This window comes from Macrobrachium rosenbergii, chromosome 37, assembly GCF_040412425.1.
Source record: "Macrobrachium rosenbergii isolate ZJJX-2024 chromosome 37, ASM4041242v1, whole genome shotgun sequence".
Classification (NCBI taxonomy): domain Eukaryota; kingdom Metazoa; phylum Arthropoda; class Malacostraca; order Decapoda; family Palaemonidae; genus Macrobrachium; species Macrobrachium rosenbergii.
Window position 1 is genome coordinate 14,584,933 of NC_089777.1, and position 26,493 is coordinate 14,611,425.

At 37.0% G+C, this 26,493-nt stretch overlaps 1 protein-coding gene across 6 annotated transcripts; it reads right to left on the reverse strand.

Annotated features, from left to right (window-relative positions):
* Positions 1 to 463: 463 nt before the first annotated feature.
* Positions 464 to 22,587, reverse strand: LOC136825333 (phosphatidylinositol transfer protein beta isoform-like). Of its 6 annotated transcripts, none has more exons than XM_067081536.1 (9): positions 22,393 to 22,587; positions 17,868 to 17,898; positions 17,486 to 17,649; positions 15,620 to 15,719; positions 9,338 to 9,415; positions 6,838 to 7,005; positions 5,300 to 5,421; positions 4,039 to 4,129; positions 464 to 1,798 (listed from the first exon to the last, which is right to left on the reverse strand). In XM_067081536.1, the coding sequence occupies exons 1-9, from the start codon at positions 22,407 to 22,409 to the stop codon at positions 1,757 to 1,759; spliced, it is 813 nt and encodes a 270-aa protein (XP_066937637.1). In that variant the 5' UTR covers positions 22,410 to 22,587; the 3' UTR covers positions 464 to 1,756. The 6 variants fall into 6 exon arrangements, with proteins under 6 accessions (XP_066937637.1, XP_066937638.1, XP_066937634.1 ...); XM_067081537.1 differs by lacking the exon at positions 9,338 to 9,415 and adding an exon at positions 13,069 to 13,146 and having other exon boundaries at positions 22,393 to 22,521; XM_067081533.1 differs by having other exon boundaries at positions 22,162 to 22,403.
* Between the last annotated feature and the right edge of the window lie 3,906 nt (positions 22,588 to 26,493).

Sequence of the window (26,493 nt, forward strand, 5' to 3'; positions counted from 1 at the left end):
TGGAAAAGACATCAGGAACTTCACTCGGACTGGGTTTGGACTCGGCAGGGCTTATGACCATGATTATTTTGATTTACAAAGGATAAACTGACTTTTAAAAGTATTCTGAATCAATATTTTGCTGATTTTATGTGACATTTTGAAATGATAGTCAATTATGTTTGGGGCTAAACAAGTCTTGAGTGGGTAGCTTTTCTGTAAATTTATGAAAGCTATATACTTTGTGTTAGATAATACTGTTCTGTGACATTTCTAGCGAACAGATTTTATAAGAATTAAATTTTTCATGTAAAAATATTAGCCATGTGACACTTCTATCAAAGCTATTTAAGACAAATTATACTTGTCTATGTTTGATTTTTGATAAATTTTTCAGTTTTCTTTCCAAGAAAAGAGTAAATTCACAGATTACATAGTTAATTTTTCTCTGAAAAATAATGAAAACCTTTAAACAAGTACAGAAAACTTTTCTGAGATTTATTATTCTCAAACCTACATGAATCTGGAATATATAAAGTTTTTTAACCATTAATATAAAAACAATACTGTTTTAATAATTAAAAATTAACAAAAGTTATAATCAGATGTTTATGAAAGATTTTTCATACAATTCCAGTAATTTGAGGACAATGAAATATAATTATAATATTAGTTTTAAAAATGTACTAAACCATACAACCTCCTCACTGAAATATTGTAATAATCTTTGTCAGATAAGAGAAAACATATTTTCACATTAAATCCTTATTTAATTTGACAAAATACTTCAATAGAGGAAAAACTGCCATTTCCAGCGATTAAAGATTTTAAATAATTTAGACAATCTAGGGACTTCTCTCAATAACTGAGAACTAAATTCTTTACTGTCCAAAATGGATAAATTAGATAAATTCCATGATACTTAAGATGCTTCCTCTGGATTCTGAAGGGAATGACACCAAATTGTAATTCTTGTCAAACTGCAGGTCACATTGATCACAATGATGGCACATGAAACACAAAAACAACCATTTAAATTGCCACTTCACAGCTTCTACTCTTGATACACATTTTCCTTACATACAACAGTATACCTACGCTTCACAGAGTCCCATTCCAAACCATTACAAGATTTAAAGAAGTCTCGTTCTTACACACAGTTGTGACATTGTTTTGAATCACAGGAATGATAAATTTTGACTAAAGCTATCCATCCAGCTGGTAATATCTAAAGTAAATTTAATCTTCACCCAAGTCAAGATTCACCATGGGTACACCGTATAAACCTAATTGTCAAAAAAAAAAAATTTTTCTATCAGTCATGTAATACAACAAACCTGTAACCAAAAAATATTGAATATGGTCCTCACATTAAATATTCTGTCAATTTCATTATACATTAATTATTTTTATTCAAATATTTTACTATGGCAAATACAGTATACAAATTCAATTTTAGTCCAAAGACACAAATTCAATTTATTGGACTGTGTTTTAAAGTTTTGTGAATAACAAATGCATTTAGAAGTGCTGCGATAGATTTCTAATACTGCACCGAGTAGAGTCTTAAATTCTTCATTATGAAATATTAAGTATTTAAACTCTCTCCACTGCTTACCAACTTATAACTCCTAGTCTAAACTTACCAACTTCATTGATTCAAAGAAGCATCTCAAATGCTAATGAACCAACAAAAGGTTACCAAATAAAGTGGCAAAAGGTTCCAAATTCTCAAACAACGCTTCTGGCAAAATGATGAGGCCGGGGAGGGGGGACACTACTCGCCTTTTGTGCCTCTGACTTCACCTTGTTCCCTTTGCTGAAAATTATAAATCACATTTTATTTCATTAATTGTAAAAGGCTATCACTTGCAGGTATGTAATGCAATAATAAATTCATACACATGCATTAAATTCAGAACTATCAGAATAAATGTTTTGATGCTCACTTGTCTATCTAGAAACACCAAACATTTAATAATTGACTAGTTTAACTATAAAGTGAATGTGACACTGTTTAAATGAACAGCCAGAGCTGACTGTATAATTTTTCATACATCAATTGCAGTTTATATGGATGGCAAGGAATGAGGATTTACTATAAGCAATCCAAAGACCACATCAGGAGTCCACCTCAACAGTTGCTTTGAAGCAACTGTTATGTCTATTCAGAATGATAAGTCTGGCTCCAATTCAAAATATGCACTGGCACTAAATCCTCCCCAAACTCTTCTATCAAAGCTGAAAGTGGTGAGCTATCTTCTAACTTTGTAATGACAATAATATATACAGTACAAATAAAGGCAAGTGATTCACCAACAAAAATTCTTGCTAAAAAGATATAAATAATTGCTCCACACTCTTCCTAATTAAAGCCAACAGACTGTTGGTCAACAAAAATTAAATTTCATCCAGTAACATAACTTTCCTTTTTGGTTTATGCATAAGGTACAAATATGTACACTTAAGATATTTATATCAAATCTATATATACCTCATACTATACTTATACATACTGAATATACCACAGATCATCAAAAATACCATGCAATAGAATTCGTACAGCATAAAGGGTAACACTATGCAGTATACACTAATGGGTCCAAACCTTTGTCAGACAGGAGTTTTGCAGCCATATTACACAACATTTTTCCTTGCCTAATAATGTCGTTATTGTCACAGCAGAACTACTGTATATGCAATAGAATTAGCCATTACAATTATTACAAGTGATAAAATCAATCTAAACTGTTTTAAGCCACTTGTCCTTCCTTTATTAGAATACTGTTCTTCACTATGGATGTCTGCTTCTGCAAGAGATTCATCTCTTTTCGACAGAGTAGTTGGTGGTGGTAGGTTTCTGTTTCCTAACATTAGCCATTATGACCTGGACTGTTTACGGATGGTCCCTTGCTTGACAATTTTTCATAAGTTGTATTTTAATAGAGATCATTCAAATTCACAATTGATCCCCGATCCTCTTTTCCTCCCCAGAGCAACCAGATTTGCTGAAGAGCAGCACCAATATGCAGTATATGCACCTCACTGTCAAAACTTCTCAGTTCCAAAGGTCTTTTATTCCTCAAACTGTTAGAATGTGGAACACTCACCCTGAAGCTGTTATGCATCTGGAACTTCAAAAGTACAAGCAAAGATTCAACACATTACTACCCTAAAACAATTCTTGTATTCTAATAATTCACTCACATTTTTATCTATCTATTAATCTCTCTATTTTTTCTTTAATAATAACTGATATCTTCTTTCTGTATTTGCTATTAACTTCTTTTACTTCTTTCAAATGAACACCATATTCACTGGAAGCTTGAATTTCAAGTCAATGGCCCCTCTGCACTTGTTCCATATGAATAGGGTTCATTTTCTGAATATGATATATATAATAATACAGTAATCTGCATCATCTATCCCATTCAGAGGCACTTCCTGTCCTCAACTGATGCTGGTTAATTAAGATTGTTTCTTACAACAATGGTTTGCAAAAAAGTTTTTAAACAAACCCATTAATCAATCTTCAGTGCCCTCCTACTGTCCCCACACTTCCAGGTGGAGGATGGCAGATGAGATTAAGAGGTGCTGATTGGCAGACTGGGTTAGTTCCACACGGAATAAAGGCAAATTAATATTAACAGGTTCATATAAAGACCTCAGGAGATGGAGACTTTTGTGATATTACAAATTGTTAAGAGACCTAGCTGAACTATGCTGGAGAGTCATATTATACCATGGGAAATTGCCGAGAGATGCCATCTACAAGCTGAAGAGTAAAATGAAATCTCAGTGACTGAGATGAGAGGAAGAGTTAAAAAAAAAAAAAAAGGTAGTAGCAGTAGACAAAGAGCTTTCATAAAGGTGAGAAAAAATTTGATAAAGGGCACTCACAAGAGACATGAACCAGATGGGAATTTGGGAAATATGCTCAAGACAAGAAAAGAATTCACTTTATGCCTTACCTTGTAATGGGAAACCAATGTTAAGGCATCAATTATCATGACGACAGTGCTTAGATAAAACATCTTTTACCTTAAAAATAACACATACCTTGTCTAACTCCTCTTTTGTCTTGTCCTCCAGCTGTCTAATGTCATCCATTGTCATTCCATACCATCTGTCCATCCAACAAAATACTTGCCTGAAAAAGAAAAAAAAAAAAAAAAAAAAAATTGGTTACAAATTAAAGTTTCCTAAGTGTTCCTATTCCCTGCCTTGTCAACGTGGGTTCATCACCATGTAAAAACTCAACATTAGAGGACATGCACAACATATAAAATAAGTGAAATGTTGCAATGCGAAAGTTAACTCCATATGTTGCATTAATAATTACCTAAAAATGAATTTCCAGAGGAAATAAGAGTAAAATGATAAAATAAATTATCTGTGCAGCATATACAATTAAAATACATAACATTCTTAAATTATGACCAGTTATTGAAAATTATCCTGTCCGAGTCAGTAACTATACCTAGTTTGAAAGATAATATTCTCCTCAAATTAATCTCTTTGTTCGGGTTGTTTTTCATGAACCTTTCCCAGCTATTTGTACCTTTTCCTCTCCCTTAGTTTACTCCATTACACTAACAAAGCCATTTGTCTCACTCTCTCCATTCTCTCTTATGCCTGCTTTTCTGTGTTCCTAGCACTTCCAGTTCCATGATCTTTCTTACAACATGCTGCCCATCATTTCCCCCTCCTTTCCTCCCCTTTTATACAATATTGTCTGCAATGTGACTTGTGTGGTGCTACCTTCTTTGGAAACTGTAAACATTGTGTTGCTTATCAAACAGCAGCAACAAGTTAGTGGCGTCAGTGCACCTCACAGTGTGCACTGTAGGCTCTATTAAAGGTTTTTCGCAGCATCCCCTTCATTCCTTTCACTGTATGTCCATTCATAGCTTTCTTCCATCTCGCTATCCACCGTCTCCTAACAATAATTATTACATAGTGCAACTGTGAGGTTTGCCTCCTGTTACACCTTTCAAACCCACGTACTCTCAATTTCCTTTTCAGCGCTGAATGACCTAATAGGTCCCAGTGCTTGGCCTTTGGCCTAAACTCTATATTGCATTCCATTCCAACAAGAAGTGAAAGGCCACTGATGTAGACAATGATTACCCTTCATATTTCAATAAAAAAAATATTTTTTTTTTTTACAAGAGCAGACAAGTGAAAATCTCCATAATGAAGGTATCACATGGAACATTAAAAAAAGGGAAAAAAGGCCTTCTTAACATATATAATTTATACTAGGAAAAATATTATGAAGGTGGTGACCAATGTAGAGATAAAATATCTAGTAACATACCTATGGAAGTTTGTAAACAGTCTACGTTCTATATCTTGAATAAATTTCTCAACACGGGTCTGCAGACCAAACCACTTGAATTCACAAGTTACAAGTTTGTAGCAGGTCATCACTGGATCACACTGGAAATAAAAAATTAGTCACACTCATGATTTTAATATGGAATTTCTACTGTCAAAATCTCAACTTAACCCCTTAGATCAGTTTTCATAAGATTCAAAAGCCATTGCAAACACTTCTGAAGCAACTAATCAGGTTTTAAATGGGAAACTAAAACTAAACCCTATTAATCCAACTCACACTTAACTACCGTATACAACTTTCATTCATCTGAAGTTGATCAAAAGAAGTCTATTTAAATCGTACAGTGAATCCAACATAGCCCAAAATACCGTGTAAGATATTTTTCTTTATTAAACAAACACGTAATACAAAGAGTATAAAAACCTGAAAAAGACATGCTAATCACATTCTATATAATTAGACTACAAACTAAAACAGTTTGTAGTTTCTAATAGTAATCCACGAGATAATAAGGCATGTAAGGAAAACTCACTTTGAATAAAGTAAAACTGATGGCGTTCTCATTTTAAATTGCTTAGTTTAACTAGAAAACAATGCAAGATTGTCTGGGTTTAGATTGTACGACAGCTGAATGGTTAATGGGGAAGAGGTTCAAATAAAGACAGCTGGGACCTTAGACAACTGATAAGCAATGTAATGTGGAGTGTGTTGAAGATTCAAGTGTGTATCAAAAATATGTACACGTGAGCAACTGATCTGGTATAAAGGTAGGTCTTACTCTAAGGCTGTTTAATATTAAAACAAAGTATGAAGTGGTAAATCAGGGAAATCACAGCTGCAGGAATGAGGAATGCCCAAAGCTTGCAGAGGTTACCGTTCTGACTGGTGATACACGATGTGACAGAATGATGACAGAGTTTTAAACAATGGAGAAATTCGATTAAGGATGGCAGCACAATTTACATGTACAATAAAAGACAGCTTGTTCCTTCCTGTACTGTCTGATAAATCCGATTGCCACACCTGAAGAAAAATTCCCACTCCTAAACTTTTTGGTGTATTTGGCACAAATTCCAGATTGTCTGGAACAAAGATGCTAGGCTCCAATGAATTTCTTGTTTGAGTGTTGCCAATATTGAAATATTCTTGTTGCTGTTGTTGCATAGTACCTTCTCATCATCTTCACATGAATTGAAGGTAAAAATCATGAATAAATTAAAAATTACCGACTGCAGCACAGTATGAAGAAAACAATAACACCTTTCAAAGGAATTAAGTCTCAATGAATAAAACTTCAACTTGACATTTAACCAGATTATTTAATCATCTCATCTAATCGCCTCTTCCCACAAATGAGTTAATTACCAAAGGTTTTACTCTATAACTAAACTGTATACTTAACTAAAAATCATGCATGCTTAAATCTACTGATAAATTCTTCTTCTTTTAACATGTTTTTTTCCCATTTGTATGGGGTAAGGAAAATCTACTGATAAATTACTAAAAACAAATACCTTTTTCCACCACTCAGGGCCTACTAGAGGGCCTCGACCAGTCTTCTGTGACTGAAATTTTGTAGGATCTTCATCAGCTTTGTAGTCTGAAGTTCTTATAGTATCATTTGAAATATCTATAGGTACAACTTCTCGTAGCTTAAGTTTCTCTCCTGATAGTTCATGAGCCTGAAAAATTACAAGAAGGTCACAAGAAGTAATGGAACTAATCATGGTCAGCCAACACAACCCACTGTTTCAAATGTTTTTCTCAAAGACCAGTATAGCACAAAAAAAACAAGCTTAATAATAGTTCTGAATGCCTGACAATTAATGTGAAATCACCAAGATGTTTATTAATCTCCCCTGATGATAAAAAAAAAAAATGCATGCATGTGTAGTTTACTAAATACATTTTATCCTAAATACTCCACACCAATTAAAAATATTAGCACAATACTGTTTTACTAAGGAATGCCCATCAAAATATTATTGAACCAGCACCTCTCTTTTAGTGATAAATCCCAAAGTTCACGAGCCTTATTGCTATTCCATGTATGAATTTGACCTAGATAAGGTTGTGTAATGAAGGAACTATTCTTATAATTACAGTTCCTTACAAATCACACAATAGAAAAACTCAATAACTGGATCAACAAAAGCCACTAGGGATTCTGAGAGCATTTACTTATTAGATTTGTCAGACTTGACATTTATGGTTAGTTTAAATCAGAATATACAGTGTTTTTGTTAATAAAGAACTGCACACTTTCTGCAATGTGTGAGATATTCATCAAATTACAAACAGGTCAACTGAAATGTGTGCCTAAGGCTTCAATTATCATCTTCACAAAATCACTTGTGCCTGAAGTTTACTCTAGGTATTGACTGTTACGCAGTGGAAGCTCAACTTCACTAGTAACATCCAAAGGTCTAACATCTCGAGCCACTCAATGCACTGAACACCAATACGGCTTAACTTAGGTCTTTATTTTTCCAGCAATGTGATCCAGGCAGGGGATGGCTGCATATATCAAACCCATTTACCATACTGAATTCGTGTGATAATGAACTCGTCTATAATGTGAGTTCAAACACCTCTTTCACCCTTTGCGATTTTGGGCGAGTGCAAAAAGTCATCTGTGCCAAATCAAACACTGACCAATTATACAAATGGTAATGTTTTTTTTTATTGCATGTTGTGAATATATTTTATGTTATAAATCTGGTTTTGGTAACATTTTACAGTGGAATGTCAAAAAAAAAAAAAATAAAATAAAAGAAAGTCAGTGTGACACAAAGTTTGCAAAAATACTTGGCTGATGTCATTGTAATTTTAATGGCTGGGAATAGGATGACATCATTTGAAATCATCAGAATCTCAGAGCTGAACGAGGCAGGTGAAGTTGAACACTGATGGCATGAGGCACTATCATTATATAATCTATGATTACAAGTTTTGTTTTATTAGAAAAGTGCATATAAAGTCACATAATCATGTTAGGCTTACAGGCGATTTTACCATCCTCCAACAGTAGGAGTAATTTCCTCATTGGACTTGGTCTGATAACCACAGTCACCATGGCTGGCATCCAACCATTCATGAAAATCGTCTTTATGACCAGGACCTGATTTGGTTGCAACTCAGTCGTCTGGTTTAACTACTTAATAATATATAATAATAATCTAATATTTCCTGCCAACATCCACTTTGACTTGTTTGACTTGTAAAGTCCAAGTATCATTTGATCCCCCTCTGCTCTTGGCTGAACTTCTCAATACTATAATCAGAAAAAGCTCAACATAAAGTCTCTTGAAGAAATGGGACACAATTGCAGACTAACAGCTGTTGAATCCACACAAAACAATAAATTATAAATATGTTGTTTTGTAAAAATTAAAGTGTCACTACAAAGAAATAAGCACTATTTACAAACACAAAATGAAAAAAAACGGAAGACACCTTGATGGCTTGGTTAAATCATCTTTTAAAATTACCTCCCCCTAATACAGGAGGCTACAGTACTTGTCTGTCTACCCAAAGAAGGCATTACCACATAGAGAAGTAATGTTTTATATTGTATGAACATAACAAATACTACAAAAGTTATCACATGCACAAATTTAAATACCAGTATTAACAAAGGAAGTTTATGAAACCAGGACTACAGTGCAACACTTCATATCTCAATGGTCTCAATTCTAACTTGTCAAGAAAGTTAGAATAAGGTTTAAGAAGGACGATTTCATGAAGCTTACTTGTAACTTGTCAATCAATTGTTAGGAAATACTCAAGAATAACCATAACCAGCAACAAGTACTTTACATCTACTCTAGTAATGTTTGTGCTGTTTTCTCATTTAAAGACTATGGCATAGTTATTATAAAGCAAACATTTTATCTGTTAACCTTTCATTTTCCATTCTATACTTATCAAAATAATTGTTTCTCAAACATACATACAATGTACCATATTACACCAAAGATTAAAAATGAGGAATGAAAAATATGGAAGACTCACATTTTCCATGGTCCCTGTGTCTGGAGCATGAAGTGTCTCAATGGATATGAAAAAGTTTTTCTTCATATAACCAGGATTCTGCCATGCATAGGGAAGTAGTGGGAAAAAGATACAGTAACAAGGTTAAAAGATTCATACATACTAAGTTTAGAGGATCAGCAATGATGTTCCTGACACCAATCAAGTTAGATCTCCCAGATTATTTTTAATGATTATTATCTGCCTCCAGATCTTCTTGGGGATGAGTATTTTTATCAGAACTAAGCTCATAACCAAATATTATTTTAAGCAAAATTGATTTTCAATACAATCCAACCAATCAAATTAACCCAAATATTTTGGTCTTCTTTAATCTTAGACAAGGTATTTCCAAACCTAAAGCAGACTGACAATCGACTGATAAGCCACACTGCATCTGTACCCATGGACCTTGATATCTAATTAAGAATGAACCTTACTTCTTGTGCCTTAAATTATGTCAGCATCATCAATAATAAAAACTTTTTTGACTTGTTTAACTAACAAATCCATCATTTACATTAGCACAAATTGCAATATGAGGAAGGAGGACTGAGCCCCTGAAGAAATTGCAGTTATGTGTTGACCTAAAGCTCCAATTGAAAAGCTCAAGGTTTTGAGATTAGCATAGAATCAAAGACTAAAGGCCGGGGAGTCAAAACCTTGTACCTGCTAAAAAAAAAAAAAAATGTATTTATAGCACTTTGATATGGAGTAACTAAGAGTAGAGGTCTGTACCTATAAAACACAATAGTTGCACATTTCTGACTACTCCCACCTAGAAGTCACTCACAAAATAGACAGCGTAACTAAATGAAGGGACAAATGTCTGCTTACCTGAAGCCAGTCATCAGTGTTATGGTGTCAAAAGACCGAAAAACAGAGCCTGGATCAACTGTATGTGCTACATGAATGTGGTCTTTCCCAAAAGTCAGTAAGACTGAAATTGTGTGCAGGGATTTTAAGAAAAGACATTAGAATCTCTAAAAAGTGAAGGAGTGTATAAGCCTTAAACTGGATCATACATTCAATGGTTATCTACCACTATCATCCCCAGTGGCCTGAAAAATATACTGAGCCAAATACCTGTAGAAGTGGCAGAATGTGCATGCCATATCAGATCACTTTATTCTTCTGAGATCTTCTAATGAAAAGAGAAAGGTCATACTGTGATCATTCTAGCTTCTTAACAATGCAAAATCCAGCTAAGAGGATGGAATTCCTAACTGGTTTGGAAACAACGTAGCTGAAAGTGAAATAAAGCAGTGGAAATTTTTGCATTCATTAGTAAGCCTGGCTAACATCACAGCAAGAAGGTTAGTTTCTTTAGGGACTGCAGAGGCTGGGAAGCCCAAGGATGCTATCACAGCATTTCCTGCCAATTGGAAAAAGTGTCTTAGCTGTACATGGTGATGCAGTAGTTACATAGGTAGATTGATAAGAGCAGATCTTGTTCTTTGATGGCATCTCCAACTAAACTGAGTCCTAGAGGATGTGTTTAAAGAAGTTCTATATACCCTATGGTAGTCCCTTGTCACCTCCAGACAGCAATGTCTGGCAGAAGTGATCCTCCTGTATTGACCATCTACCACTTCTCTTTAAAAGAAGTGCAATCCTTCAAGATGGGCTCCAGCTTCCAAAGTTACATAAAAAGTAGATTGTTCTTAGCTATTGGGGGAAACAATAATGACGTCCATGTGGCTCCTACACTGCACTTTTAAGTTTAAGATCCTGATTATCTTAGTCAAAGAAAAATAGGAAACCTCTCAAACTACTGCAAAGAGCAGTACCAACCCTACTCCTTGACAAGAAGACCATCTCACCCAGGATTAAGGGACATGATGAGCTTATAATTCAACCAATGAAACTCAGGGCAGGATTATCCACAAGAATGGGCATCACATGAAGAAGAAGGGACTAACATCAGAAAGCAAAGTACAGTCAGTTGTAGCTATGACTTGACCATTGGACCATCAAATTCAGCATAGATAGGCTGATTAACAGCTCTCCTAGGGCTGGCCCGAAGGATTAGACTTATTTTACGTGGCTAAGAACCAACTGGTTACTTAGCAACGGGACCAACAGTTTATTGTGGAATCCGAACCACATTATAGTGAGAAATGAATTTCTATCACCAGAAATAAATTTCTCTAACTCTTCATCAGCCGGCCGGGAAATTGAACTCCAGTCCATCGAGTGACAGTCCGCAGCTTTACCGACTCACCCAACGAAGAGCTTACAGGATTTGAATCTACAAAGGTAAGGTACTCTTGTAACAAAACCACTACGTGTCAAATCCAAACTGCACAGTATATATAAGCAATATTTGAGAAGGGCAGAGATATGCTGACAGCCAGCAACAAAGCACACCAACAGGCAAAATATTTTTGTAATGACTATTTCCCTGAAATGTTGCAGTCTCCCAGCACCTGAGCACAAGAGAAATTAATAATGAAAATCAAAATAACCAGTGAATTAACATGAAAAGGAAATAAATTACTTCTCAGATCCACTAAGCCTAGGAAACGACTTGCTAACAGGATGGTACATACACAAGAGTTGAGGTTCTTTCCTCACTGGAACCCAAGGTCTGTGGGAGCATATGCACAGTATTGTCAGTCAATGTACAACCTTCTGCTTTAGGTTTGGGAATGAAGTATCTAGGATTTGTAAAGACACAAACTGGGGCTTGTGTAAATGATAGGTTTGTACATAACTATTTTTGACATAACACTTGCAACAACTTTAATAATTTCACTTTGCAATGAGATTTTTTTTTCTTTTCTTTGTTGTATCTGTGTGTGCACTAGCCTACTGATGCAAACTGCAGGATTCTAGAAACTGTTGAAAACTTAATGTTAGATTTTTAAAATGCAATGCTGACAGAAATTCATGACTTGTCTTTAGTTGTTTGTTCAAGTTTGGGTGGAATTTTAGTGTTCCTGAATTCTGTACATCTTAATAACAAAATTTCCATCTAGTATCTTCAGTCTTCTGCAATTCCTGTGCAGAACCACGTATCCCGTTTCCCTTGTATGATTCCCCATGCCTTGAGTCTGCACCTGCCTGGTGCAAGTCTCGTGACTGGTACTGTGATTAATTATGTTGCCTGTGTAGCTAAATACTGTACCAGAATGGACATCCTCTACCAAATGTTTCGTTGGTAATTAAACCCGACATACAATAACAATTTTGATTTATTCTTAACTAGTGTACTGTGCTAACTTTGCTACCAGTGAGATTGCACTGTTCCCAAAGTACGATTCATTCAGTAGTACTTGGCCAGTACAATACGGCTAATCAATAAAACCTCCCAAGGTTTTCTGCCAGTTTTCGGTCAACCATTTCCTTATAATGTCTTGACTGCATATGCACCTAAACATTTCTAGATATGGCTCATCTACATGACTTAGAATCCCACTTAACTTTCACTGCGAAAACAATTTACTTAACGCAATCTACATTATAAATAAATGATAAAAATACTCATCCGGTGAACCTAAGATGTATATCCACAAGGCTAACTGATTTAAATGATGCAGTTAATACGAACACAATGAAATTTGTCAGAGCAGTTAATAGTAGGTTATGTACACAAGGTCTGCAGAGAAAGTTTATCGTACCACACACTGGTTAAACGGCTGAAAAGGAAAAAATTGAGGAACAGCTGAGTCGCATCATGCTGCATTTCAAATTGGGGGGGTGTCACTCACATTCTCCATTTCACCCTCTCCAGGAGCATGAAGTGTCTCTACAGAGATGAAAAAAGCTTCTTTCATGTATCCAGGATTCTGAAAGGTAACTAATGATTATGACAGCTTCCTAACTCTACTGACACTTTCATCTAGAAACATTTCAAGATAGTATCCAATAAAGTACATAAAAAAAATCCACATACAGGCCAGTTAATATACTGTACTCATATTGTAAATCTAAACATTAAAAAGTTAGCTGAACTATTTCACCAAACTTTATAACCAGAGATGAAGCTCTGCAAATAAAATGTGTCATCCCACATGGATTTTGCTTTTGACATACATTCCACAATGAGATCGTGACATTCTTAGAAGCTAAATACAGTAATCCCCCTATTATTTGCTTTTAAACTAACCATGCTTTGTGCACATCAGCACATTTTCCAGTCTCCATCTTCTGTGTGAAATCTCTTCAAGATTTACAGGACAAATTTGCACAAACTTCAAACAAGACTAAATTACTAAAAGCAATTATTGTGGGTCCCTCTCAAGCTTAAGTTCCATGCTGCCATCTGAAAAAGTGGCAATGGAGAGAGAGAGAGAGAGAGAGAGAGAGAGAGAGAGAGAGAGAGAGAGAGAGAGAGAGAGAGAGAGAGAGAGAGAGAGAGAAGACTAATAACAAACAGCGACCCCATATAAAGATGGGAAAAGCTGAAGATAAAGAAGAAGAAGAGAGAGAGAGAGAGAGAGAGAGAGAGAGAGAGAGAGAGAGAGAGAGAGAGAGAGAGAGAGAGAGAGAGAGAGAGAGAGAGAGAATACTTAATTCTAATAACCACTGCTTAACTGGACAATCTCATTCAATACTGTATATATACTAATTAGCCTATTGTGTCTTGACCTCTCAGCCTCTGCTTTCTTCTTACCATTTTAAATATAAACTCTACATCTATGTACCTACTCATCATTTTATTATCAAGCCTTCTTACCATGCAATTCACTCAAAACTCCCAAGGAAAACACCGATACAGTACTAGAAAGGAGTTAAAAAAACCTACACTATATCCACTGAACACTGCATAGGCTAGCAAGGATGTTTAGGAGGGGATGAAGAGTTGCTGAAACTTTTTGGGGAGGTTTTGGTGGTGTCTGATCATGCACTATACCTTTCCTATTAAACTCCAGCACACAAGGTAATTGAGATAGGAAAAGCATGGATGTTGTAAGGTATAATCATCATTTAGTTTGTCTTGTACGTTATTTCTTATATACCTTCTTATTTCTTACGTATCTTATTTGTGTTTACTTAGCTTTTAAAAAGTCTGCACTACTGTCCACAGTCAAGTAGAATTAGTGGTGGAAATACAATGGTTCCCTGCCTAGAGCAGTAATACACTGTGCGGCTGCATTTCATTAACTGGTATTAATATGCTGTTAAGCTAGCTCAACAAAAATGAAAAAAAGCAGCCACTGCTTTCTAATATGCATACACTATGATATAATGTATACACATTTACAGCATCTGCATGTGCTGTGAGGAAGTTTTTACATATAAAAGAAATCCCTCCACTTTTACAATAACTAGCAAAGCATGACCCAGATATGACTACTATATATAATGTCAAATGTTCCCATGTACAACTCCATCTTCAAATCAAAGATTGAAATGGTTCAGACATGTGATGGGAAGGGATGAAGAAGAGCAGTAGGTGTGGAAGTAGCAGAACCAAGACCTGTACGAAGATCCAGAGAATGGCTGAGAAAGGGGACAGATAGAGACCTAGGCCAGATGAGAATTCAGACACACAGCACGAGACAAGAGGCTAAAGAAGAGAACCCATTTTGTGTCAAATCCCTTAAAGGGAAAAGCTGAGACATAACCATTTATCATGATCATGTACATTCTATAGTTTGGTTAGCTTTTATAACACAGGTCTTACACGATTCATTTTTCTTGCTAAACCTGTGTTGATCAGTGTACGAAATCAAAATTTGCTTTTATTAAACCTACTTTACAATGAAGTACTATATTGATTTGAAAGTGTGCTTGGGCAAAAAGTTGGCTGAGTCAACTGCAAGGTTAAGCTAGGGTTTGAAGTGACCTAGCACTGGTCTAGCACAGTTTACATTTCATCTACATTTCGCAGAGATCCACACCCCAGTACGCCTACATGTGCAAATAATAGGGAGGTTACTATAATCACTTGATATTCCTCTGCCGCATAGCATGCAATTATTACGAACCTAATTCAAAGTATGCTGTACAGGAAAATTTGAAATCAGGCAAAATCTCCTGGACAAATAATTACCCAAAATATGGTTATGAATGCATGACAACTCTGTCAGTTGTTAAAAAACAAAACATTTACTACAGTTAAAATTCAATTTACAAAGTATAGTATTTCCTTGATATAGTTGAAGTGCAATTTTAATATTTAACAAAAAAAAAGGGGGACATTTCACAAATTTTAAAACTATATAAATTTCTGTTCAAGGCCACTGTAGAAACAAGAACAGTACAAACATAGAAAATAAAACTGGGAACCAACTTTGCAAAGTTGACATTACTAACCGTAATAATAGTCCTACAATAAGGGTATGCATTCCAGGCCTCTTCATGAACCTCCAAAGACCCCTCTGGTGCTAATAGTCGGATGAATGATGGAACTTTGCTGAAAGATACAATGAAATGAACTGCAAGAAATTTCATAGCAGACATGAACCATGGTAATGGCTAAAGAGATAAACTATCATCAGTAAACCAAGATTTCAAATATTCCTACCTTTCCCATTTGTAATGAATTGCAGTCTCACTTAGCACCTATAAAGCATTAATGATCTTGTCTCGTTTGATTTACAATAACAAGAAACAGTAGCAGAACCAATTCTTACTGACTTTCAAGAGAATTTCTCTCTAAAAATGCTGTAAAAGGCTGATAAATGGTGGCCAGAATTATGCTGCGCTTGCTAACATAAGTGGTGCCTTCATCAATAATTTAAAAGGGTTCCACTCACAATATCTACTTTACCAGTGAACTCCTACTTTTTCCAGGTGGGAAGAACAATACTATTGTATTTAAGAAACAAACCCATCTGACCTAACAAGGCAAGTTGACCTTGAAGAGAATTATGTACTGTAATAATAATAGGTGCTTTTCAATACGGATGGTTTACCAGTTTCACAAATGACATACACTCTTTACTGCATACGAATGGCCTTCAAAGCCACCTGCCCTTGTAAATGGAGGCTTCCTTACAAACTACAAGCTCCAGGCATGAATAAATACCACATTCAGATGCCTAATATTGTTAAATGGGAAAGCTAACTAAAAATTTCATCTGCTTTTCCCCGCCTCTGCCTCTGAGACCTGACCCAGGACCCTCGCGTCATCGTCTATGCCAAGAGATCTCTTACAAAAACCAATATAGACTCTGCAAGTTCTTTCCACCTTCAGAGGACCTCCCACCTGGGTTTTATGTCTAAATCTAAGGATCTTTTAGCAAAGAGAAGTATGTGTATACCTAAATCCCTTCTTCCCCACTTGGCAGCCTAAATCATCATGAGCCAGTTACCAGTTACTATAAAAAAATAATGTAAACAATTAAAGTAATTCATGCAGTGATGGGAAGTGTCATAGTCACACTTATTTTGCCTCAGTTTAGTATGACAGAGTATGGTAAGAGTTCAGGATAGATCAGCCTACCTATTATTGTGTAGCAGACTAGTGACTTTCAATGATGACTTTGCATACTGCATTGACCGGGGGTGTGTGTAGTGATAACTAATTATCAGGAACTAATCAAAACAATATGGTGAAAATGCTTTGACAAAGATATGTACAGTAGTCATCAGCGTTTCACATGAAAAAAATGCATTGGGCTGAAACCTACAGTACTATATGCTATTTTTTCTATAGGTTTTATTTGCATGTACCAAGCAAAGCAAAATATTTTGCAAGGTTAGGCTGATACAGTATAATCAGGGGGTCAGGGTAACACACATACGGACACCTCCTCTTTGTTTGCAATGCCTCAAACCTATGGCACACCCCATACAAGCAAGAATACTTGGGTCTCATCAAGTAACTTCCAGTAATGAAACTTTTACGAATTCAGGCATGTGACTCAATGGCCTTAAACCATTATATTTCAATAAGCCCCGTCAGGCCTGATAAAAACAGTGCAGATAATATTTCCAAGTCAGGACAGCTTACATTACTGTTTGCAACCCTCAAGACAAAAATACAGGATGTATACGCTTTGGGTTTGTGAGAATTTTGCTTCTCGTTCATAGTGTGTCCAAACAAATGACAGACAAGTACAGTATATACTTAGATGCTACTCTGACGATGATGAAAAGTAACAGCAATTACAGAGGATACAAAACCATACTACTATATACAGGACGTTATAAACCTGATGAAAGAAACAAACTTACCTTTTAAGATGATATATTTTATACGTGTACTGTCCTTTACTATATCTATCCCCTAAAAGGGGGAAATTATCAAATGGCTCATTCTTAAGGACCTCAACGCCCTCTCCGCCACCAGTTTCATTTTTACTTGCCTCTGCTACACTATAAAGCTGTGCCACTTGATACTGCAAGGGTACAAAAACAGGATACAGTGTATAACTAAATATTATTCATTTACAGTTGCAAAATTACTAATTCATTCACAACGAATACAATGGCAAACTAAATGAAAAAGCTATACACAAACTACGCTAATTGTAAGAATAGTGACTGAGCAATCACATGGTCTTCATTACGTATATATCATATGTCAAATCATTTCATTCCAAGGTAAGTAACTTACCTCCTCAACTGTCAGTGGCAGAACAACCCGGCTGAAAAGAAAAATCCCCATTACTCAAGTCTGCTTAATTATATTAAATAAGTAAAAACATTCATAAAACTCACATAAACTTTCAACTTCCCGTCATCATCGTCAGCTCAAATACTGCAGTGCGTTGAAACAACTTCATAAGTGAATATTTCTTCTACTCTAAGAAAATGCACCGGCAACATCATTTAAAAAAGACAAATCTTTTAAAAAGTAATTTGTAGATATAAAAACTAGAACTTTTCATGTTGGATACCCCTTACCTCCCTGGCTGTAGCTGGGAGGAAGGAGGATGAAAGGGCTGGGAAAGTTCTTTGACTTTTCCAGAGATAATGAATGAGGCCTTTGGTTGGTGGTACGAGTTGTTCCTGTCATCTTTCCCATAATTTTGTTATTACAGCCAAGTTTTGCCTGACACCTATGTCAGGCAAGGTGAAGTGCTGAACAGTTTGGACATTTTGAAGTCACTAGCTCCCCATTTTTGAACTTGGTAAGTTATACATCTGCATCATGGTACATGCTGCAAAATCCTGCACTCTACCTTTGCTTTTATAGTAGTTATTAAGACGACTGTCTTTCTATGAGACAAAGCACAAAAGGAGTTAAAGCATATACTTCTCTCTGAGAAAAGATCCTTCGATTTAAATGCACAGACTGGCCTCTGAAGGTGGAAAAAGCTTCCAGTCTTCACCTCAGTTTTTATGAGACATCTCTTGGCATTGACAATGAGAGTATCCAGGATAGGATTCCATTACTAAAGGGGGGAAAACATATATTTTTAGTAAATTCTTCCATCAGGTCTATACTTTGGTAACTTTGCTGTGAACTTCATGGTATCCAAGGCTTCCTAGTTCTTTGGAGCGACCACGGATTCACCTTGGACGTTGGGCTTTGGAAAAATCTTGATGATCAGATTTTCCTTGTCAAGTGTAACAGCACCACCATACGTTGTCCTTCATCAGTAGGTACTGGTGAAAAATCTGGCAGAGGCACTGAACGGTTAATAGCTGTGTTCACAGGCAGTCTTGGTGATCTGTACACAGGAAGGGAAGAAAAGGTCAAAGGAAAGTCTGGGAAAGGATGAAGGATTGGCTAGAGGAACAGTGTGAAGGGAAATTTCACTGGAAAGGGAGTTCGAGACGATTAGGCCGTATTATTTTCGGTCGTGAACCTGTTAGGCCATATGAAGTTTAGGCTGTAAGACATGGCGGAAGCTCCTTGGGACGCTGTGTTTAGTACTAGCCCCTCGGGGATCAAAGTATTATATACACCCATTTCGGCCGTTTGCCAGTTTGGATGTTATGGCCTAAATGACTTACGGCCGAAATGACCAGGAGCCTTGGAAAGGCAGGAACTTGAGGGACAAGCTGTCAAACGTTTCTCCGATATACCAATGACGGCATATCCTCTCTAGTATTTAACACGTGAGAGAGAACATTGTTTTTCATGATCAAATAGGTACAGGTGTCCTCTTAACCAATTTCCCCATACCTCATGATGGCAAGGGAAAGGAACATGTAACTTATTTACAGCCTTGGTAAATTTTGGGTTTAATAAGTGTGGTCATCAGTACTGTACTTAAGTTAGGCATCTCTTCAACTCTTACCTACAGACTGGCACATTCAGGCTTCATGACCAAACCCTGATAAGGAGTGGAGGTCCTGAAGAAGTTAACAAGACCTAACTGGTTCATGGAAAATGTGAAATTGGTGGGCTTCCTGGCAATAGTCTGAGCCAAGTAAGGCTTTATGGTGGCACTGAGAGTGTGCCATAAAAGATTTTTTTGGGCCTCTTTTAAATTTTCATGGCCAGGCATACTGCAATGGAATAAAGGCTAAATGCAATTGAAATGTGCAACATTTCCTTGATTCCAGTAAAAAATGAGCCATAAATGCACTGAAGTTTCTTCAGTGAAATCAAGTTTCTGTACAGCGTATAATGCTGCATGAGACACGGCCCATGAAGCTTTCAGCCATGGCCTGGTGGTGGCCTATCCTATAGCATTATAAGACGCACGATCAAGCCTAAAACCTTATATAAAAAATTAAAACTACTGAGGCTAGAGGGCTGCAATTTGGTATGGTTGATGATTGGAGGGTGGATGATCAATATACCAATTTGCAGCCCTCCAGCCTCAGTACTGTAGTTTTTAAGATCTGAGGGCGGACAGAAAAAGTGCGGATGGCCACACAAATAGCAATCGCAACAGTCTTCTTTTACAGAAAACTAAAAAAACCGCACATGGAATCTCTGAAGGCATTAGTTCAACATTCTGGTTTTCAATCGCACCACATATGGGAATATTTATATTACTGCTCAGTCCTCAAAGGCAATAAACATACCAAACGTCAAAAACTTCTTCGTTAGGTCAGCCAGTTATATAAACATTTGTTGGATTCTACATATCTTCATTGAACATCAGATGCTAGCCTATTGCCCTGGGGGAAAAAGTGACACTGATATGTAATGAAGTTTTCTTACCAGTCTATGTATCGGGTTTCTATTTTCAAAATACTAAAACTTATTAGTCAAGCACAGGACAAAGGGGTGGCGGGGAGTTTCCAGTCCAACATAAGTTAGGGCTTAGTGCCAAAGAGCAAAGAGTTCGGGTCGTTTTGGCCGTGACGACGGTAAATACCATAAACTTAACGTCTTACACTGTTTTGGATGTTACAGCCTAAATGACTAACGGCTGAAACGACCATGACTGGTGCCAAAGGATGGGTTTAGATTGCAAGATTTGGGGTAATCCTACAGCTTAGGGCTCCATACTCACTGAATTACGCAAAATCAAGATCAGCGCACAGATTTATCAAATATTTATGGAAAATCATGGACAACAATGAAAAAATTAGCAGTTTATCTGTTTACAAAAGCAGAGATGATTAGGATACATCTTAGTGTTTTACAACTTCCTGTCGCCCAACCATCACTCAAAAATCACTGTTTTCCTACTGGGGTCGCCACATTGGGAATGTTGAACTTCAAGAGTGCACTAGCAACGGAAACGAGCGTGAAAAATTTTATATGAATATCAACGAAAAACAATTTTTGGTATTTCTAGGGGTAATTCTATATATTAGCTCCGTGCCTGTTTTTACCTTTTTCAACTGGTTTTTCCTACACTTTTAAGGGTTCTGATACTGGCGGTGCATCTGTTTGTTGTCGGCCAAATGGAATGTCCCTTCGCCGTATTTAGTACTGGCCCCGGGGTACCCTCACGTTAACAAGTTATTGCACTTGCCCGACGGGATACGAACCGTTCGAAACAGGCGTACCCGTGCTCTGTCTTGTGAAGATTGCGTATGGAAACACCCTGTTGGATGGACTTCAGGGGTTAATTACACTCGAGCGCCAAAAATTAAAGGTAAACTCATAATTAGCAACCAAAAAACTGTAGAAAAAGTTAAGTTAGAAGGCAGTCGCCGCCGCGGAGCTACTATATAGTTCTCCCTTTCTAGGTAATAGCTCTGCATGGACTACATGGAACGGGTCCGCGAATATGAGCCACATTAGGGAGCCATATGTTTAAGAAGGGACTGGCTAAGGAAACCTATTATAAAAGGAACCATACTAACCTAACACACCCTAACCTAACCTAACCTAGTAGGCCATATTCACTTAGCAGGGGGGAGACCCCCAGTGAAGGAAACTCCATTTTTTACCAAACGTCTCCCTATAACACTGCGCATGGGCAATAGTAAAAATATAATCAGTTCTGAGGTAAATTACAGGTTAATTACAGTCAAGCGACAAAAAATAATGGTAAATTCTTGATAAGCATCCAAAGTACCGTAGAAGGAGTCAGTTTCCAAGGTAATACCCGACGCAGAGTCAATACTTAGTTCTACAGAATCAACTATTAGCACAGGGTGAAAAGTACGACAGAATTAAGAGAATATGAAAGGAGGTACAGTAAAAGGAACGACAGCGGTTGCAGCTAGGGGTCTGGGGTCCCCAAAGTGGGAATGTTGGACTTCAAGAGGGCACTAGCGACGGAAACGAGCGTGAAAAATTAATATTTCAACAGAATCCTATTTTTTACTGGTAACCAAATCTAGTTAAAAAAAAATAATCTTTAACTAGAATAATACCCCAATTCTACGAAGCCAGGGCAGCATACCCCAAAGCAGCCCTGGCCTGGGCCAATCCACACCAAGGGTTGGGCTGTAACCTGTTGCTGCAATTACAAATCACCCTTTTACATTTAAAGGCAACCCATAACATTCCCGACCTCTCATTTAACCAAATACCCAAAAACCTATACCCCTGGGTCATAATAGGGCGGCGCAGAGTCACCCCACCGGGGTCTATGGGCTTGATAACACAGGGCCACCTATGCTGGACTGGATGACACCCCATTTCTCCCACTCAATTTTCGGCCAATTCGGTTCCTTCGCCGTTTACCGGAGGGGTACAAAAACCACCGTGGGGGGGTCCTTTGCCGAAATAAAAGGGGCGCGGCGCGACCGGCAGTCGGGATTTCCATTTAACTTACAATTCCTTGACGAGCATTTCACCTAAGTTCTATACACACATGGGGTGTTTCTGACACTGATTCTTACGTCACTACTGCGAGTTCGGTGGATAGTCACGGCTACCAAAGAGCCACAAGCCAGTCACGTTCCCAGGTCTCGGTGGCGACGCCAGAGCCATCTGTCAGACTGTACGCGAGGGGCGGCAATGGGTGACTGAGGTGTTAAGTGGGACTGCTATTTTTTTTAAATTTTCTCGTTTTCCTGAGCTTACTGCACTTATTTTTTTATTGTTGGAGTTGCAAAAATAAAACTACACTTTTTCTAGTCTTCCTCGTTCTCCTAAGCACTTATTTTTTTTATCGCTAAGGTGTTAAGTGGGACTGCTATTTTCTTTAGTTTTTCTCATTTTCCTAAGCTTACTGCACTTATTTTTTTTATTGTTGGAGTTGCAAAAATAAAACTACACTTTTTCTAGTCTTCCTCGTTCTCCTGAGCAATTATTTTTTTTATTATTGAAGTTACAACAATTGAAACTTTTCTAGTCTTTGTCGTTCTCCTAAGCTCTTTTTTTTATTCTTGAAGTTACAACAATTGAAACACTTTTCTAGTCTTTGTCGTTCTCCTAAGCACTTATTTTTTTATTAATGAAGTTACAAAAATAAATATAGTCTTAATAGTCTTTCTCGTTCTCCCATGCTTACTGCACTTATTTTTTATTTTTGAAGTTACAACAATAAAAATATTTTTCTAGTCTCTCTCGTTCTCCTAAGCTTACTGCTCTTATTCTTTTTTATTTATTCTTGAAGTTACAATAATAAAAGATACATTTTTCTAGTCTTTCTCGTTCTCCTAAGTTTATTGCGTTTATTTTTCATATTCTTGAAAGTTGCAAAATAAAAACACTTTTCTAGTCTTGCACTTTTCCTAACCTTACTGCACTTATTTTTTTATTCTTGGAGTTACAACAATAAAAAAATTAGTGCAGTAAGCTTGGGAAAAAGAGAAAGACTAAAAAAAGCGTGTTTTTATTATTGTAACTTCAAGAATAAAAAAAATAATTGCAGCAGTTTTAGGAGAACGAGAAACACTGTAAAGACAATAATAGTCCTACTCATTACCTTAGTCACCCATCGAAGTACCTTACGTAGTCATTGATAGATGGCACTTATTTTATTACTGCACTTATTTTTTTTTTTATTCTTGAAGTTACAACAATAACAACACACTTTTTCTAGTCCTTCTCGTTCTCCTAAGCTTACTGTACTTATATATTTTTTTTTATTCTTGAAGTTTACAACAATAAAAACACATTTCTTTGTTTTTTTTTTCAAGTTTACAACTGATACGAGCAACGGTGTAACTAAACAAGATAAGCTTAATTTTACGGCGTTATGTAATGACACGCTCACTCCGTCTAGATCTTTTGGTTTTTTCACGTAAATTTTCTCTAAAATGCTGTACCACAAACTTTACTTCCAGACCCGATAAAGCCAAATTTCGGTACACCAGCTGAGACGGTTACTCAAGTTCTTTGATTAGTATCTCATAATTTTTGGTGTCACTGAATTTTTTTTTACACGAAGTAGAATTGAATTGACCGAACTGAACTGAGCTGAAAGTACAAATTAGGCCTATGAGGTTTGAAAGGTGTAACAGGAGGAAAACCTCAAAGCAGTTGCACTATGACTCAGTTGTTAGGAGAGACTGGAAACTAAGATGGAAGAAAGAGAATAAGAAAGGAGGTACAGTAAAAGGAGCGAAAGAAATTGCAGCTAGGGGTTGGAGGCACGCTGCAAAAGAACCTTAAGGAATGCTTACAGTGCACCGCATAAGGTGCACTGACGGCTCTACCACCCCTACCGGGTACACGAAGTAGAACAGTAATATCTTTATGACTTAATCTTTTTATTAACTGTGCTGATCCATGGAATTTCGGTTTTTTAAAGTAAAAACTGGATTGACCAATGAGCAAACTTATTGACTGGAAAAATTACGTCTCTTTTAAGATTCTCTCATTTGTTTTACATTTTTGAGATCAACTGGGGCCAAAAAATGACTTAAAGCGTGATCATGAATCAGGCATTCAATATAACTCTGTAAAAAGTTTTTATCTTCAGTCGCAGGATAGTTGGTTTATCTTCACGTGCTCTCGATAAGGAGATTCTGGCTTTACCTTATCTCATACACCTTTATCCTCCTTCCTCGACTAAAACTAAGGCTCGATTCTCTGGTTCTTCGCGTTTTAAAATTCAACAGAACGTTCTCCCGATAGTATGTGAACTGAATTGAATTGAATTGAATTGAATATCCATGCCAGATAACATGCTACAGAAAATGTTCAAATTGGTCTTCACGACGAGGATAGGATTCACTTCCTTCTCTAGCCAAAGCATCCAGATTTTTGCATGAATTTGCACAGATAAACGTGAACTGAATGAATTAAGTCATGGCTAATGCTATTTCTGGTTCATGTTGCAGTTTCCTATGAGAAAAGTTCCTGAATCTTTTGAGGGAAAGATTGTTATTGCCACATCGTCCCATTTGAGAGTTACGGTTCTCTAAACAGAAGAGAATAGGACAGAATGTTCAATCTGGGACCTATATGACGTCATTCAGCTGAAAGGAAATTTGAGAGCAAAAGGGTTTGAAAGGTGTAACAGAGGGAAAACTATGAATCAATTGCTAGGAGAGGGTGGAAAGTAAGATGGAAGAGAGACTATGAAAGGAGGTACAGTAAAAGGAATGAAAGGGGTTGTAGCTAGGGGCGCCGAATGAACACCGCAAAGAACCTTAAGTAATGCCTACAGTGCACCGCGCGTGAGGTGCACTGACGGCGCTAACCCCCTATACGGGACGTTCTCTAAACAGAAGGGATCCGGAGAAGACTACATTTGGTGAGAGTTACAGCAAAGCTACATCCTCAAGAGACGCCAGATATCTTGGTTATCACTAGACACTGGTTATAATCTGATATAAAGTGATGATATGGACCCCTCTACGCGTACCTCTACAGATTATGGCTGTCAAAGACATGGTGTCAGCGCCATTTTTCTTCGGGGAGGATGGGACCAATTTCTGTATCGTTGTCAGGACTACGTTTGCTCTTGACGACTATCGTTTTCAAAATGAAGAAGAACGGAACAGCAAATAACTGAACTGAATATAGAATTTAGGCCAAAAGCCAAGCGCTTGGACCTATGAGGTCATTCAGCGCTGAAACGGAAGCCGACAGTAAAAGGTTTGACAGGTGTAACGGGAGGAAAACCTCGCAGTTGCACTGTGACTCAGTTGTTAGGAGAAGGTGGAAAGTAAAATGGAAGAAAGAGAATATGAGGGGAGGTGCAGTAAAAGAAACGAAAGGCACGCTGCAAAGAACCTTACTAATGCCTACAGTCCACCGCGCGAGGTGCACTAACGGCAACCCTCCTCTTACGAGGCAGCAAATAATTCAATTTTCTTTAATGGATGGTCTAAGTCAGGACTGTAGTAAGATTTTTATATGTTTACTAAAATTTTTCTAGGATATATACGAAATACACTCGGGTATTTTTGTTTAAAACCACATGATCTGATGTCATGGTCTTCAAAAATCACTTGCATTCATTATTGTCGATGTCCGTTTTACCATTATCACAGATAAGACCTATCGTCGTTATCTTCATTGCTTTACAATGGCTGAGTCACCTTTGGACTCGCATTGTTTAACGCACAATAGTACCCGCAGTCAAGCACTGGAGATAAAGGAGGCATTAAGACCAAGGAATTTTTTTTCCTTTTTATTATTTTTAACTGCTCCTGGATTCGTTTCAGTTTTCTTCATTTCATTCACTTAATAATTTGCCTTTTCTCCTTTTCATACAGTTTCGAATCTTCAGAGCATTTTCCGTCGAAATATACACACCTGTATGTAAGCTTCATCAACAATACTGATTTTGCCGTCCCATTTAACCTTACAATGATCCCTATAGAAAGAGGTGGGTTCCGGAGCCAGGGGTTGTAGAGCAGCGCCATCTGTGGGCTAGTTTTAAAACTGCCAAACTTGTCATGACAAAAGCGGCACCAGTGCAAGCTATCGCTTACTTTGTTCTGGGGGCCAGTGATGTGAAGTCCACAAAGCGTAA